Source organism: Mercenaria mercenaria, chromosome 14 (assembly GCF_021730395.1).
Source record: "Mercenaria mercenaria strain notata chromosome 14, MADL_Memer_1, whole genome shotgun sequence".
In the NCBI taxonomy this organism is placed as follows: domain Eukaryota; kingdom Metazoa; phylum Mollusca; class Bivalvia; order Venerida; family Veneridae; genus Mercenaria; species Mercenaria mercenaria.
Genome location: NC_069374.1, coordinates 40,689,999 through 40,704,463, shown reverse-complemented (window position 1 = coordinate 40,704,463; position 14,465 = coordinate 40,689,999). Strand labels below are relative to the sequence as shown.

Below are 14,465 nucleotides of genomic sequence, written 5' to 3'. Positions count from 1 at the left end.
TGTATGAAAACAGAACCAATTTCTAAGTTCAAAAAGGGCCATAATTCAGCCAAAATCCCTGATGGAGTTATGTACTCTTGCCTATAACTGGATATGGTGATGGTAAACAGGTGTTGAAAGTTTCAAAGCTTTATCTTAAAAGACTTTGTCAAAATATGAACTGGTACGAAATATTTACCAAGATTTCTAAGTCAAAAGGGGCTATAATTCAGCCAAAATCCTTGATGGAGTTATGTGCTCTTGCCTATAACTGGACATGGTGATGGTAAACAAGTGTTGAAAGTTTCAAAGCTTTATCTCAAAAGACTTTGTCAAAATACGAACTGGTACGAAAAACTTAACCAAGATTTCTAAGTCAAAAGGGGCCACAATTCAGCCAAAATCCTCGACGGAGTTATGTACTCTTGCCTATAACTGGCCATGGTGATGGTAAACAAGTGTTGAAAGTTTCAAAGCTTTATCTTAAAAGACTTTGTCAAAATATGAACTGGTACGAAAAACTTAACCATGATTTCTAAGTCAAAAGGGGCCATAATTCAGCCAAAATCCTTGATGGAGTTATGTGCTCTTGCCTATAACTGGCCATGGTGATGGTAAACAAGTGTTGAAAGTTTCGAAGCTTTATCTCAAAAGACTTTGTCAAAATGTGGACTGGTACGAAAAACTTAACCAAGGTGTGACGCCGACGCCGTGGTGAGTAGGATAGCTCTACTTATTCTTCGAATAGTCGAGCTAAAAATGAGAGTAGGAAATCATGGCATTCAAATATTTTCGCGATCATGTTCAAAAATCTACGAATCCATTGCTCTTTAAAAAATCCTTCGGGGTAGTTATTTTACCTATAATCAAGTGACAGCTTGTAGACGCTTGTCGCTTGATACAAATGTAATTATTGGATATCTAAGTAAGCTTCTAGAAGATATTTGTTTTCATTTTGATCGGTGATTCGCAACTGCGAAATTGGAGAGGAAAATATCAAGTTTCTTTGGGCGAAAAAGGCCCACGGAGACCGAAAATGCTAGCGACACCACCGCAGTGACCTGAAATAACCTAAAACTTCAGAGTCCAGCCAAAAATCCAAAGAATCATCAAGTACTTTGGCTCCTTCTTCCAAAACCAGAAAGTCCTGGCCTGTTCGAACCGTGACAAGAGCTCCACCAAGAACTTGACTGTTGCAGCCAAAAGGACAGGAACAACAAAGGGAAGAAATTAAAAAAAAAAAAATTCCAAGTCCACAAAAAAAGATTCTAAGTCCCCAAAAAAATCCTTACCAGGTACAGGTATGTCAAAATACACCTAAAAATTGGAGGTACCACCCATGTTGTACCACAGAAAAGTGGTCTCGGTTTTTCCTACCGCCAAAAATAAGAAGTTTCAAAATAAGCTATTTATTGTAACATAAAAGGGAAGTATTCAAACAAAATTTATTGTAAGTGAACAAAAAAGGGATCTGCCAAATAAAAACAAGAGTACTGCAATGCAGAGCAATATACACAAAGCAAAGTCATATATGACCTTTGACCCCTAAGTGTGACCTTGACCATGAAGCAAGTCATCTGAAACATGCGCTCTGCACGTCGTCTCGGTGTGATGAACATTTGTGCCAAGTTTCTTTGAAATCCTTCAAGCAGTTCAAGAGTTACAGACCGAACACGGAACAAACTGATATGACCTTTGACCCCCAAGTGTGACTTTGACCTTGAAGTGAGACATCCAAAACATGCACTGCACGTCGTTTCGGTGTGGTGAACATTTGTGTCAAGTTTCTTTGAATTCCTTCAAGGGGTCCAAGAGTTACAGAGCGGACACAAAATTGCTAACAGATGGACGGACAGATGGACGGACACGGGGGGTATAACATAATAAGTCCCTTCGGGCGTATAAAAAAAATGGGAAATGGAGCTGAACATTAAACTTTTATATGAGACCAAACAACAACAAAACAATAAATTTAGCATGTAAACAGCCTGTAAATGTAATTGCTAGTGGAACCCACCATTTTGCTAGTGGAAGTGGAAAAAAAAAAGTTAAATTCAATCCCTGGTATAGGTACAAATCAGGCCCAGTTACATTATAAAATACATTACATGTACAGATAAAACCCACCTACATCACAAAATATCCTACAGTTATAGATCCAGATCAGCATGTTTTGATTCAGCTATATGCTGTACAAAAGTTTGAAAGACCTGTACTGACCTGTAGGAATCTCCGTCTCTGTTGTAATCACACAATAAAAAATCTTTGCCAGTAGTTTTACATCTTGCTATTTTTAAAGGCTGGTCTACAGATGACAAAAGGTCCTCACACAGATTAGGTACCTGAAAATATGTAATTATCACCTCATTGAAAGATACAAGAGGTCCACAGTGCCTGTACTCTTCACTGCTTATTTTCTAACTTCCTAACTCTCAAGTTAAGCAGAATTTAATATTTTTTGTTGTGTTTAACACCACACCAACATAATTATTGGTCATATGTTGACTTTCCAGTTTCTTGATGGTGGAGGTAGACACTAAGAGGGCCTTCTTGCATTATCTCAGGCAAGAGCTGGCACCTAAGTGGAACATCAGTCTTCTGTAAGCCAGCTGGTTGGCTCACACATGGGAGAATTCTATAAACCAGGAAAGGTTGCAACCCAAAGTGGACGAGATCTATGCAAGTAATTCCAAGTCAAAACTAGAGATGCTTTTGAGAAAAGCGCATGTCTCCCACAACTGCCCCTATGAAAAATGTCTAGTTTCTCTGGATGGTCTAGACAAGTGGATCCAATAAGATGTTCTGGACGAGTGGATCCAATCAGTAATTCAAGGGCCGTAATTCAAAAGTGCCTTGGCGGATTTGGCTAGTTATCGAACTTGGCCGAGGTCTTATGGTCAAACACATTTTGTTCAAGTTTGGTGAAGATCGGATGAGAAATGTTTGACTTAGAGTGCGAACAAGCTTTGTGACAGACAGACAGACTGACAGACACACAGACAGACACACAGACTGAAGTAAATCAATATGTCTCCCACACCATTGTGTCACACCATTGTGTGGTGGGAGACATAATTAATAGTTCTATTCTTTTCATAATAGCAACCTTTTTCCTTACCCTAGTAGCCAAAGATACAATCTTAAGCTAGGACAACCATCATTACAAACTACTATATCAGTTGCAAGCTGTTTTTCAGTAACAGTTAACCTTTACCTCAGCAGCATACACACATCCTGACAATATAATGAAGTTCACAAAGTATTAGCGAAATATTTCTGTAAGTTTGGGCCAAATCCCTTAAAATCTTTAAGAGGAGTTACTGAACTAAGCTTATCTGTATTGCAAAATACACAATATTCTGTAGAACTCTAAGAGGAAACTTGTAAGTATACTTCATAGCGATACATTTCTGCAAGTATGGGCCAAATTCTTGAAAACTGTGGGTGTTATCAGGAAAAAGATTTCTTCATGCACAGACAGACAAGATGACAACTACAACTCCACCCGGCAGTTTTGGAAAAGGATTTCTTTGAAGGAAAATTATCCTTAAGAGTTCTAAAGGGGGCACAGGGAATCCATTTGCACAATTTGTATCAACTGCGGAGGATTACAGCCAAATTTGACTGAATTCTATCAAGTAGTTGTATGAAGAAAACAACTATTTACCATTAAGTGTAACTTGGCTCCAAGGGAGGTCAGGGCTATTATCTGTATAATTTTGAATCTGTTTCACTGAAAGATGCCTCAAGCCTAATTTGGTTGAATTCCAGTAAGTACATGTAGACCTGGAGGTCATTCGAAGGAAATGTTGATGAAAAGACAGACAATGGATGCAAAAGAACTCATTTTAATTTTTCTGACCCATATAAGCATACAGCTAAATGATGTTACATATGCATCAAGCAGTTTAAGTTCTCTCTATGTTTGTACAGTTTCACGGATTAGAGCTAGGTATTGCTCCTGTAAAATGTAGTGTGATATATCTTGACATTGTCTGTACACATATATATCATAATATTTCATGATCAGTTTCATTGGATATTTTTGGTTTCTTTGTAGACCATCAACTACTGTAAAGATGACCATTTCATGATTTCATTTACTTTCCAACTTCTAAATTAATCAAATAACACAAGATGTTTGTAAAACACAAATGTCCCCTTGAAAGTCTGTCTCATCTTCAGTTCAAATATCTCTACAACTTTGACCTTTGACCTACTGATCCCAAAAACAATAGAGGTCATCTACTGGCAATTATCCTATGAGGTTTGAAGGCTGCAGGTCCAAAGGTTCTTAAATTACTGAACCAAATCCGTTTTCAATCTCAAGGTCACTATGACCTAGTTTATACTAATTTGTTTCAGCTTGATTGTGATGAAAGCTTCAAGCTTATTGTAACCACTCTCGAGTCCGCTTCCTGGAAAAACCAGTACTGGTGTCATATGAGAAGTCGTGGTCTCGGCCCCAATGGGGCTCAAACCCACGATCCCTGGATTGAGCAGCCAACACCTTTTCCACTAGACTACCGCTCCCCTGTGACCTTAACCTTTGACCTACTGATCCCCAAACAATAGGGTTCATATACTGACCACAGGCAATAGTCCTATCAAGTTTGAGAACAGCAGACAAATGCATTCTTTAGTTTTTGACCAGAAACCATTTCCAGTCTCAAGGTCACTGTGACCTCGATCTTTGACCTCCAAAACAACAGGGGTCATCTACTGACCACTGGCAACACTACGAAGTTTGAACATTTTGAAGGCAACTATTTTCTTACTAACCAGCAATGAACTTAACAAGAGGGCCCTGAAGACCCTGTTTGCTCACCTGACCTATGGACCAAAAGATCTGATCATCAAGATTAACATTCTGACCAAGTTTCATTAAGGATGTACGAGCGAATTTTTTCTAACTTTAAGAATTTCTTCATACCCTGTGAGCTTGAAGAACATTAGTTTCTAAGACAAACAAGAGCAGAAAAAACATAGGTCACCGAACTCGTTTTAATTTTATGGGGTATTTTCTTCACCCACTGTTTACGCATTTCTGAAATTTTGTAAAATTGAAAAAATGTTGGTACTTTATAAAACATATAATATCCTACTTATTCTTATAGGAATTTCAGGTCTTACAGATTAATATGAATACAAGGTGATGTCAGTTTTATATAAGCATAAATGTCACTAACAGATCTCTTTAATTTTTACATGTTGACATAATTACCCCACCCACTTTATTTTCAATGGAAAAAACGCACTTAGATCTACAAAAAAAAATTCTGACGTTAAGATTTTCAAAATATTTTGCAGCATTAATGACACACACAAATGCTTCAAAATGGAAAGAAAAAAAGTTGGGGTCACCGTGCATCTAAGAGATTTATTAAGAAACAAGAGCTGTCTCCATAGGTTGACACATGCCCCCGATGGCACTTTGAATAAATAGTTATGGCCGATGTTAGAGTTTAGGACCTTTGACCTACGGACCTGGGTCTTGCACTTACGTTGTCTTACTTTGCCACACATTCATGCGTAGTTATTTTAAAATCCATGCATGAATGACAAAGATATGGACCGGACATGCCCATCATTGCACTATCATGAAATATCACCTCTAACGTCTAAGTGTGACCCTGACTTTTGAGCTACGGACCTGGGCCTTGCGCGCGACACGTCATCTTACTGTGGTACACATTCATGCCCAATCATTTTAAAATCCATGCATGAATGACAAAGATATGGACCGGACACACCTATCAATGCACTATCATGAAATATGATCTTTAACGTCTAAGTTTGACCTTGACCTTTGAGCTACGGACCTGGGTCTTGCGTGCGACACGTCGTCTTACTGTGGCACACATTCATGCCAAGTTATTTGAAAATGCATCCATGGATGACAAAGATATGTACCGGACACGAATGCACTATCATGAAAAATGACCTTTAACGTCTAAGTGTGACCTTGACCTTTGAGCTACGGACCTGGGTATTGCGTGCGACACATCGTCTTACTGTGGTACACATTCATGTCAAGTTATTTGAAAATCCATCCATGGATGACAAAGATATGGACCGGACACGCCCATCAATGCACTATCCTTTAACGTCTAAGTGTGACCTTGACCTTTGAGCTATGGACCTGAGTCTTGCGCGCGACACATCGTCTTACTGTGGTACACATTCATGCCAAGTTATTTGAAAATCCATCCATCGATGACAAAGATATGGACCGGACACGCCCATCAATGCACTATCCTTTAACGTCTAAGTGTGACCTTGACCTTTGAGCTATGGACCTGGGTCCTGCGCATGACACGTCGTCTTACTGTGGTAAACATTCATGCCAAGTTATTTGAAAATCCACAGTCTTCGTCGTAACTGGGTTGCCCGAAGTCCGGGACAAGTAGATCCTGTTTCGGGCAAGCCAAAGTTTTCAGGTGGTTGCCCGAACGGACAAGTGCTTTTTCCGAAATTTAAATCCCTTAATTTTCACAATAATTACATAAAAGAATTTCATGAATCTGAAATGAACATCCTAAATACCAGCTTTCGTATATTTATGCATGAATTGATGACTTCACGTGACATTTGCAATATATAAAGTTACTTTACAAAATTCAGAAATTACATCCCTATGACTGGAGTTTACCCGCGAATCGTAAAGATATCAAAACGTCATGCCAGTAATTTTCCATTTCTCGAGCACGTGCGACCTATCCTATCGTATCGCCGTTACTTTTGTTTATCGACACGTACACAAAAAACGCGTGTAGTGCATTCATTTTTTAATATAATCGCTTCAAATTTTCAACACCGCTTGAGAAGTAATACAGTTTTAATTCTATAACAATTTTAATAAGATATTGACAGAAATGTAGGCAAAATTCTATAAAAACGATCGAAGTTTCATACAATTATTTGTAAAATTTCAAACAGCGCGATCTTAATTATTTATTTATTTCTAAAAGTAAATAAATAATACAAACTATGGTCATAAAATTCAGACTTTTGACAAGATAGTACAAAAAAACAGAATTAAAAAATCTTAAATAATGAAAAAGCGGCAGCAATTTAAATACATCGAGTAAAACGTTTTTTCGCAAACAGATTTCTGCAAGTGCGGCAGAATAGGTTACGTGACCTCGTGAACGTAAATAAAAAATTGTTTTAAAATAAAGCAGTCTGATGTCGCTGTGGTTTTTAATAAGTTTAATAAGTAAATGAATCTTTGTGCATGTCTTTTTTGACTCCACACTATGTCAGATATTCTTTTCAAACAATAACGTAAATTCCTTGAGGGCAAATAGGTCACAGAGTGTATATCTACTATTATCGTTTGACACATTTACCTGTCAGTTTATACGGGATATTGCACATTTGCTTTTAAAAAAAATTAAAGAAGATACTTTTTTACTGATTTCTTCTCAGCAATTTAAAGAACCGAGGCCGTACGATCAGACAGTGAAATGGCGCGAAAACATGACGTAATGCCATGGCAATCTCGGGCTTATACCGCTTTGATCTCCACTTCAAATGCCATGATACCGACACACTTCTTTTAGCTCTTTGAGGGGGTTTTAATTGATGATGAAAACAAGGCCAATTACTTGTTTATCAACAGAATAATTACCGATAATTGTTAATGTTTTTTTTTCGCTTTAAACACGGGTGGGTTGATGGTGATACTGTGTCCATATTTTTTGGACACGTCGCCCCGGACTGTGATATTTACTTGATAATAATGATTCAACTTTTTTTGGCCATGCCACCATAAACACAATTTTTTTTTTTTTTGGAGGGGGTGGGGGGCGCCTAACCAGGCTGATCCATTATTGCAGTTAAATTTGAACAACTACACTATATTTTAAAGGCCCTGGATTAAAAAAGTAAGTTTTAGAAGGGTAGTGTAAATTTAAACCCCACACCTGGCATATAACTGGATACTAGTATAGGTTTTACTTTTTTTCTAGTTTTCTCCCATAATTTTTGTCTGCTAGTTACTTGCATATTGCAACATGGTTATCCACTTACGTTGGTTTAGCCTGCCCATCAAAAGTGTGGGTAGGTTAGTTAACTACCATTTAAATAACTGAATGTTGAATTAAGCATAAACCAAAATACATCATATTTATAAACAAAATGATTTCGGGCAAGTAAAAATGTTTTCGGGCAAGTGGTTTCTTAACTTACTTGCCCGAAAGGACAAGTGCTGAAAAAAAATTAAGGCGAAGACTGAATCCATCCATCGATGACAAAGATATGGACCGGACACGAAAATTGCAGACAGACTGACAGACTGACAGATGGTTCAAAAACTATATGCCTCCCTTCAGGGGCATAAAAAAAAAAGTCCACACAAAAATCCTTAACAGTATAGATAGGTCAAACAAGAGGACCATGATGGTCCTGAATCGCTCACCTCTTCCCACATGACCCAGTTGATAAACATTCAGACCAACTTTCATACAGATCCCATGAAAAATATGGCCTCCAGAGAGGTCACAACGTTTTTTCATTATTTGACCTACTGACCTACTTTTTGAAGGCACGTGACCCACTTTCGAACTTGACCTAGATATCATCAAGATGAACATTCTGACCAATTTTCATGAAGATCCATTCATAAATATGGCCTCTAGAGATGTCACAAGGTTTTTCTATTTTTAGACCTACTGACCTAGTTTTTGACCGCACATGACCCTGTTTCGAACTTGACCTAGATATCATCAAGATGAACATTCAGACCAACTTTCATACAGATCCCATGAAAAATATGGCCTTTAGAGAGGTCACAAGGTTTTTCTATTATTTGACCTACTGACCTAGTTTTTTGATGGCATGTGACCCACTTTCGAACTTGACCTAGATATCATCAAGATGAGCATTCAGACCAACTTTCATACAGATCCCATGAAAAATATAGCCTCTAGAGAGGTCACAAGGTTTTTCTATTATTTGACCTACTGACCTAGTTTTGAGGGCACGTGACCCACTTTCGAACTTGACCTAGATATCATCAAGGTGAACATTCTGACCAATATTTATGAAGATCTCATGAAATATATGGCCTCTAGAGAGGTCACAAGGTTTTTCTATTTTTAGACCTACTGACCTAGTTTTTGACCGCACGTGACCCAGTTTCGAACTCGACCTAGATATCATCAAGGTGAACGTTCTGACCAATTTTCATGAAGATCTTGTGAAATATATGGCCTCTAGAGAGGTCACAAGGTTTTTCTATTTTTAGACCTACTGACCTAGTTTTTGATGGCACGTGACCCAGTTTCGAACTTGACCTAGATATCATCAAGGTGAACATTCTGACCAATTTTCATGAAGATCTTGTGAAATATATGGCCTCTAGAATGGTCACAAGGTTTTTCTATTTTTAGACCTACTGACCTAGTTTTTGATGGCACGTGACCCAGTTTCGAACTTGACCTAGATATCATCAAGATGAACATTCTGACCAACTTTCATAAAGATCCCGCAAAAAATGTGACCTCTAGAGCAAAAGTTAACGGACGGACGCACGCACTGACGACGGACGCTGCGTGATCACAAAAGCTCACCTTGTCACTATGTGACAGGTGAGCTAAAAACACCTCAAAATTGGATGTAACATGCATGTTGTACTACAGAAAAGTGGTCTTGATTTAAAAAAGTTACAATATAAGCTATTTATAGTAACACCAAAGGGAAGTAATTCTAGGTTCTTGCGCATGACACTCTGTCTCATGATGGTGAACAATTGTGCCAAGTTACATCAAAATCCCTCTATGCATAAAAAAGAAATGCTCCGGACAAAGTCATTCTTGTATCTGACCTTTGACCTATAAGAGTGAACTTGACCTTAGACCTAAGGACCTGGTTCTTGCGCATGACACTCCGTCTCATGGTGGTGAACATTTGCCAAGTTACATCAATATCCCTCCATGCATGAAGAAGAAATGCTCTGGACAAAGTTGTCATTCTTGTATACTTTGACCACTTAAGTGTGACCTTGACCTTAGACCTAGGGACCTGATTTTTGCGCATGACACTCCGTCTCATGATGGTGAACCACTGTGCCAAGTTACATCAAAATCCCTCCATGCATGAAGAAGAAATGCTCCGGACAAAGTCATTATTGAATTTGACCTTTGACCTATAAGTGTGACCTTGACTTTTGAGATAGGAACCTGGGATTTGCGCATGACACTCCGTCTCACTGAGGTTAACATTTATGCCAAATATAAACAAGATTGCTCCATGCATGTCAAAGTTATGGTCCGGCCAAACAAATCCGGACAGACGGACGGACGGATGGACGCACGCACGTACATACACCGAACAGCCATTAGGACAACTATGTCTTCGCTTCGGCAAGCAGGCTCGACAAAAACAAACAAGAGGGTCATGATGACCCTGGATCGCTCACCTGAGTAATATGAGCTACATGTTTCAAATGTCAAACTAATGATTTTCAGAAATTTTTTGAAAGATTTTCTGATGAACATTCAAGTAACCCCTGGGGCGGGGCCAATTTTACCCTGGGGGTCATGATTTGAACAAAGTTTGTAGAAGTCTACTAGGCAATGTAACATATCAAATATCTAAGATCTAGGCCTTCTGGTTGATTTTTAGCAAATTTATGAAGATTTCCCTATGTACAATCAAGTAACCCCTTGGCCTGGGCCAATTTAACCTTGGGGGGTCAAGATCTGAATTTTGTAGAGGTCCACTAGGCAATGCTACATGTCAAATATCTAAGCTCTAGGCCTTCTGGTTTATTTTTAGAAAATTTTGAAGATTTTTCTATGTACAATCAAGTAACCCTATGGGGCGAGGTCAATTTGACCCCGGGGGTCATGATTTGAATAAATTTTGTAGAAGTCTACTAAGCAATGCTACATGTCAAATATCTAAGATCTAGGCCTTCTGGTTTATTTTTAGAATTTTTTTGAAGATTTTCCTATGTAAAATCAAGTGACCCCTGGGGCGGGGTCAATTTTGAACCCAGGGTCATGATTTGAACAAATTTTGTAGAGGTCCACTAGGCAATGCTACATGTTAAATATATAAGCTCTAGGCCTTCTGGTTTATTTTGAGAAAATATTTGAAGATTTTCCTATGTAAAATCAAGTGACCCCTGGGGCGGTGTCAATTTTGACCCCGGGGGTCATGATTTGAACAAATTTTGTAGAGGTCCACTAGGCAATGCTACATGTGAAATATCTAAGCTCTAGGCCTTCTGGTTAATTTTTAGAAAAATTTTGAAGATTCTCCTATGTAAAAACAAGTGACCCCTGGAGTGGGGCCAATTTTACCCCGGGGGTCATGATTTGAACAAAATTTGTAGACGTCTACTAGGCAATGTAACATATCAAATAAAAGGTAAAGGTAAAGATCTTGTTTATTATAGTGTCACCCCTACTGAAAGGGCCAGCCAATTTGACTTATGAGACACCTTTTATTGTGCGTACCAATTACCTCCCAACTTCTACCACTATGCCAGGCGCCAGGCGGATAGAAATCGGTAACCATTCATTTAACTAGCTCGCGGCTCACGAACCAGCCATTTCAGAATAAGTCCCATGACAAACATCCCCCAGAAGAACGCTCCTCATGGGGCTCGAACCTTGGACCTCCCGATCCCGAGGCAGACGCCTTAACCACTGGGCCACGGTGACCGGTCAAATATCTAAGATCTAGGCCTTCTGGTTTATTTTTAGCAAATTTATGAAGATTTCCCTACGTACAATCAAGTAACCCCTGGGCCTGGGTCAATTTAACCCTTGGGGTCAAGATTTGAACAAATTTTGTAGAGGTCCACTAGGCAATGCTACATGTGAAATATCTAAGCTCGAGGCCTTCTGGTTAATTTTTAGAAATTTTTTGAAGATTCTTCTATGTAAAATCAATTGACCCCTGGGGCGGGGCCAATTTTACCCCGGGGTCATGATTTGAACAAAGTTTGCAGACGTCTACTAGGCAATGTTACATATAGGGCTGTCATTGATTGGGTCTTTGGCATATCGACGATACCGATATATCGGAAGACAAATATCGACGATATATCGATTATTTAGTTAGATTAAAAACCTGTTTGTTCATGGGCATGCTATATACCTTCTTGTTAATGTTATGTTTAGTTTTATTGCCTACTTTTTTATATTACTGTTTGATTGTTTTTGTATTTGTATCTGTGAAATAAATAAAATAAATGAAAATTAATGAAATCTTTTATAGATCTTCATTGTGCCTTCACTCATCTTTTGCATTTATCCTACTTTACAACCTAGTGAACTATAATACCAGGCACGCGAGTCGGGTTTCAAACAGCTAAAATTCTGCATTTCTCTTCCACAGATATCTATTTATTTATTAAATTAATTAATTTATTTATTTACCATGTTTTTATTTATTTTTAGCCTGTTTCATACCCTGTCTAATTTTTACCTTGCACTTACATTCGGTACTGGCATCGCGTGTTTTTGTTTTTGTTTTGTTTTTTTTTTGGTTTTCTTTTTTAACTTTTGCCCAAGTTTTCGATGGGCCTCAAATGTGTAGTGTTTGACTGTTTGTTTGTTGTACTGAAAGGCATGTTTAAGCAACACCTTGTGTTTCTACGAACCCAAACAAAGCTTTTCTTTCCGTCTTTCGACTCTTTTCCACTATTTAAGCCAGCGACGGCTTCCTCTTCGGCCATCTTTGATTGTTATTGTTACAGACACTAGCTAAATTCTGTACCTTTTTAACTGAGTTTATCAGCTTACGCGACAAGTAAAAAGCCGAGATTGACGTAGAAACAGTATATACACTATGTTTTTTACATGCACAAACAACGAAGCGACCTTTCAAGACAGGACAACGTAACTTTTTGCAAATAGATTCTGAAGTTGAGCCCTTTTACTTCTACCCATATAGGTAGTGCCGGCTAGTGGGAAAAGACTGCTACGGTACAAGTTTAGACATGACCTTTTTTGACAACTTCCGTTACTTACGGCACATTTTTGCAGGCAGAAAAAGTTGTTTTAGAGGGTCTGAGTGTTTATCTAGACAGTTGTTTTTTCTCTCTGTAAAATATCAATTTTTGAAAATGGGAATCGATAATCGATCGACCAAAACATATCGTTGATACATCGATATCGTTTCTATCGATGACAGCCCTAGTTACATATCAAATATCTAAGATCTAGGCCTTCTGGTTTACTTTTAGCAAATTTATGAAGATTTCCCTATGTACAATCAAGTAACCCATGGGGCTGGGTCAATTTGACACTGGAGGGTCAAGTTTGAACAAATTTTGTAGAGGTCCACTAGGCAATGCTACATGGCAAATATCTAAGCACTAGGCCTTCTGGTTTATTTTTAAATTTTTTTGCAGATTTCTATGTACAATCAAGTAACCCCATGGGGCGGGGTCATGATTAGAAAAAAATTTGTTAAAGTCTACTAGGCAATGCTACATGTCAAATATCTATGATCTAGGCCTTCTGGTTTATTCTTAGAAATTTTTTGAAGATTTTCCTATGTAAAATCAAGTGACCCCTGGGGTGGGATCAATTTTGACCCTGGGGGTCATGATTTGAATAAATTTTATTTGTAGAGGTCCACTAGGCAATGCTACATGTCAAATATCTAAGCTCTAGGCCTTCTTGTTTATTTTTAGAAAATTTTGAAGATTTTTCTATGTACAATCAAGTAACCCCTTGGGGCGAGGTCAATTTGACCCTGGGGGACATGATTTGAAAAAAAATTGCAGAGGTTCACTAGGCAATGCTACATGTTAAATATCTAAGCTCTAGGCCTTCTGGTTTATTTTTTTTAGATTTTTTGAAAATTTTCCTATAGAAAACTATGTAAAATCAAGTGACCCCTGGGGCTAGGTCAGTTTGACCCTGGGGGTCAAGATTTGAACAAATTTTGTAGAGGTCCAATAGGCAATGCTACATGTCAAATATCTAAGCTCTAGGCCTTCTGATTTATTTTTAGAAATTTTTTGATGATTTTCCTGCATGGAATTCAATTCTTTGAACAATTATTGTAGAGCTTCACCCAAGGAACATTCCTGTGAAGTTTGGATGAAATTGGCCTAGCGGTTTATGAGGAGATATTGTTTAAAGTAAAAGTTTCTGACGGATGCCGGACACCAGACGATTGACGCCGGACGGTGACTGATCAGAATAGCTCACCCTGAGCCTTTGGCTCTGGTGAGCTAAAAATCTGAAGTAAGATGCTATGTGCACGTGCTGGAAGACTACATTCTTTAATTCGATAGTATAATTTTTTTTTCTCATTCAATATTATTGCATGTTACCGTAGAGGGATCTCAATTTTCTATGAATGGGAGGAACAAAATAATATTATCTTTTAAACATAAATTTTACTAAACTAATAGACCCTTGTTTAAAACAACCGCCCCTTTTTCCATCACTACTAAACAGAAACACTTTTAAAACACTTCCAATGATTTTATCAATGTATTCGATTGATACAAA

The 14,465-nt window shown here is 38.1% G+C and overlaps 1 protein-coding gene across 2 annotated transcripts in view; it reads right to left on the bottom strand.

Annotated features, from left to right (window-relative positions):
- The window catches only part of LOC123527407 (F-actin-capping protein subunit beta-like), a 117,159-nt gene that overhangs the window by 77,910 nt on the left and 24,784 nt on the right, over nucleotides 1-14,465 (bottom strand). For both annotated transcript variants that reach the window (XM_045306826.2, XM_045306828.2), the window contains exon 3: nucleotides 2,200-2,321. In XM_045306826.2, the coding sequence (XP_045162761.1) occupies nucleotides 2,200-2,321 (122 nt within the window). The remainder of the gene's footprint in view (nucleotides 1-2,199; nucleotides 2,322-14,465) is intronic.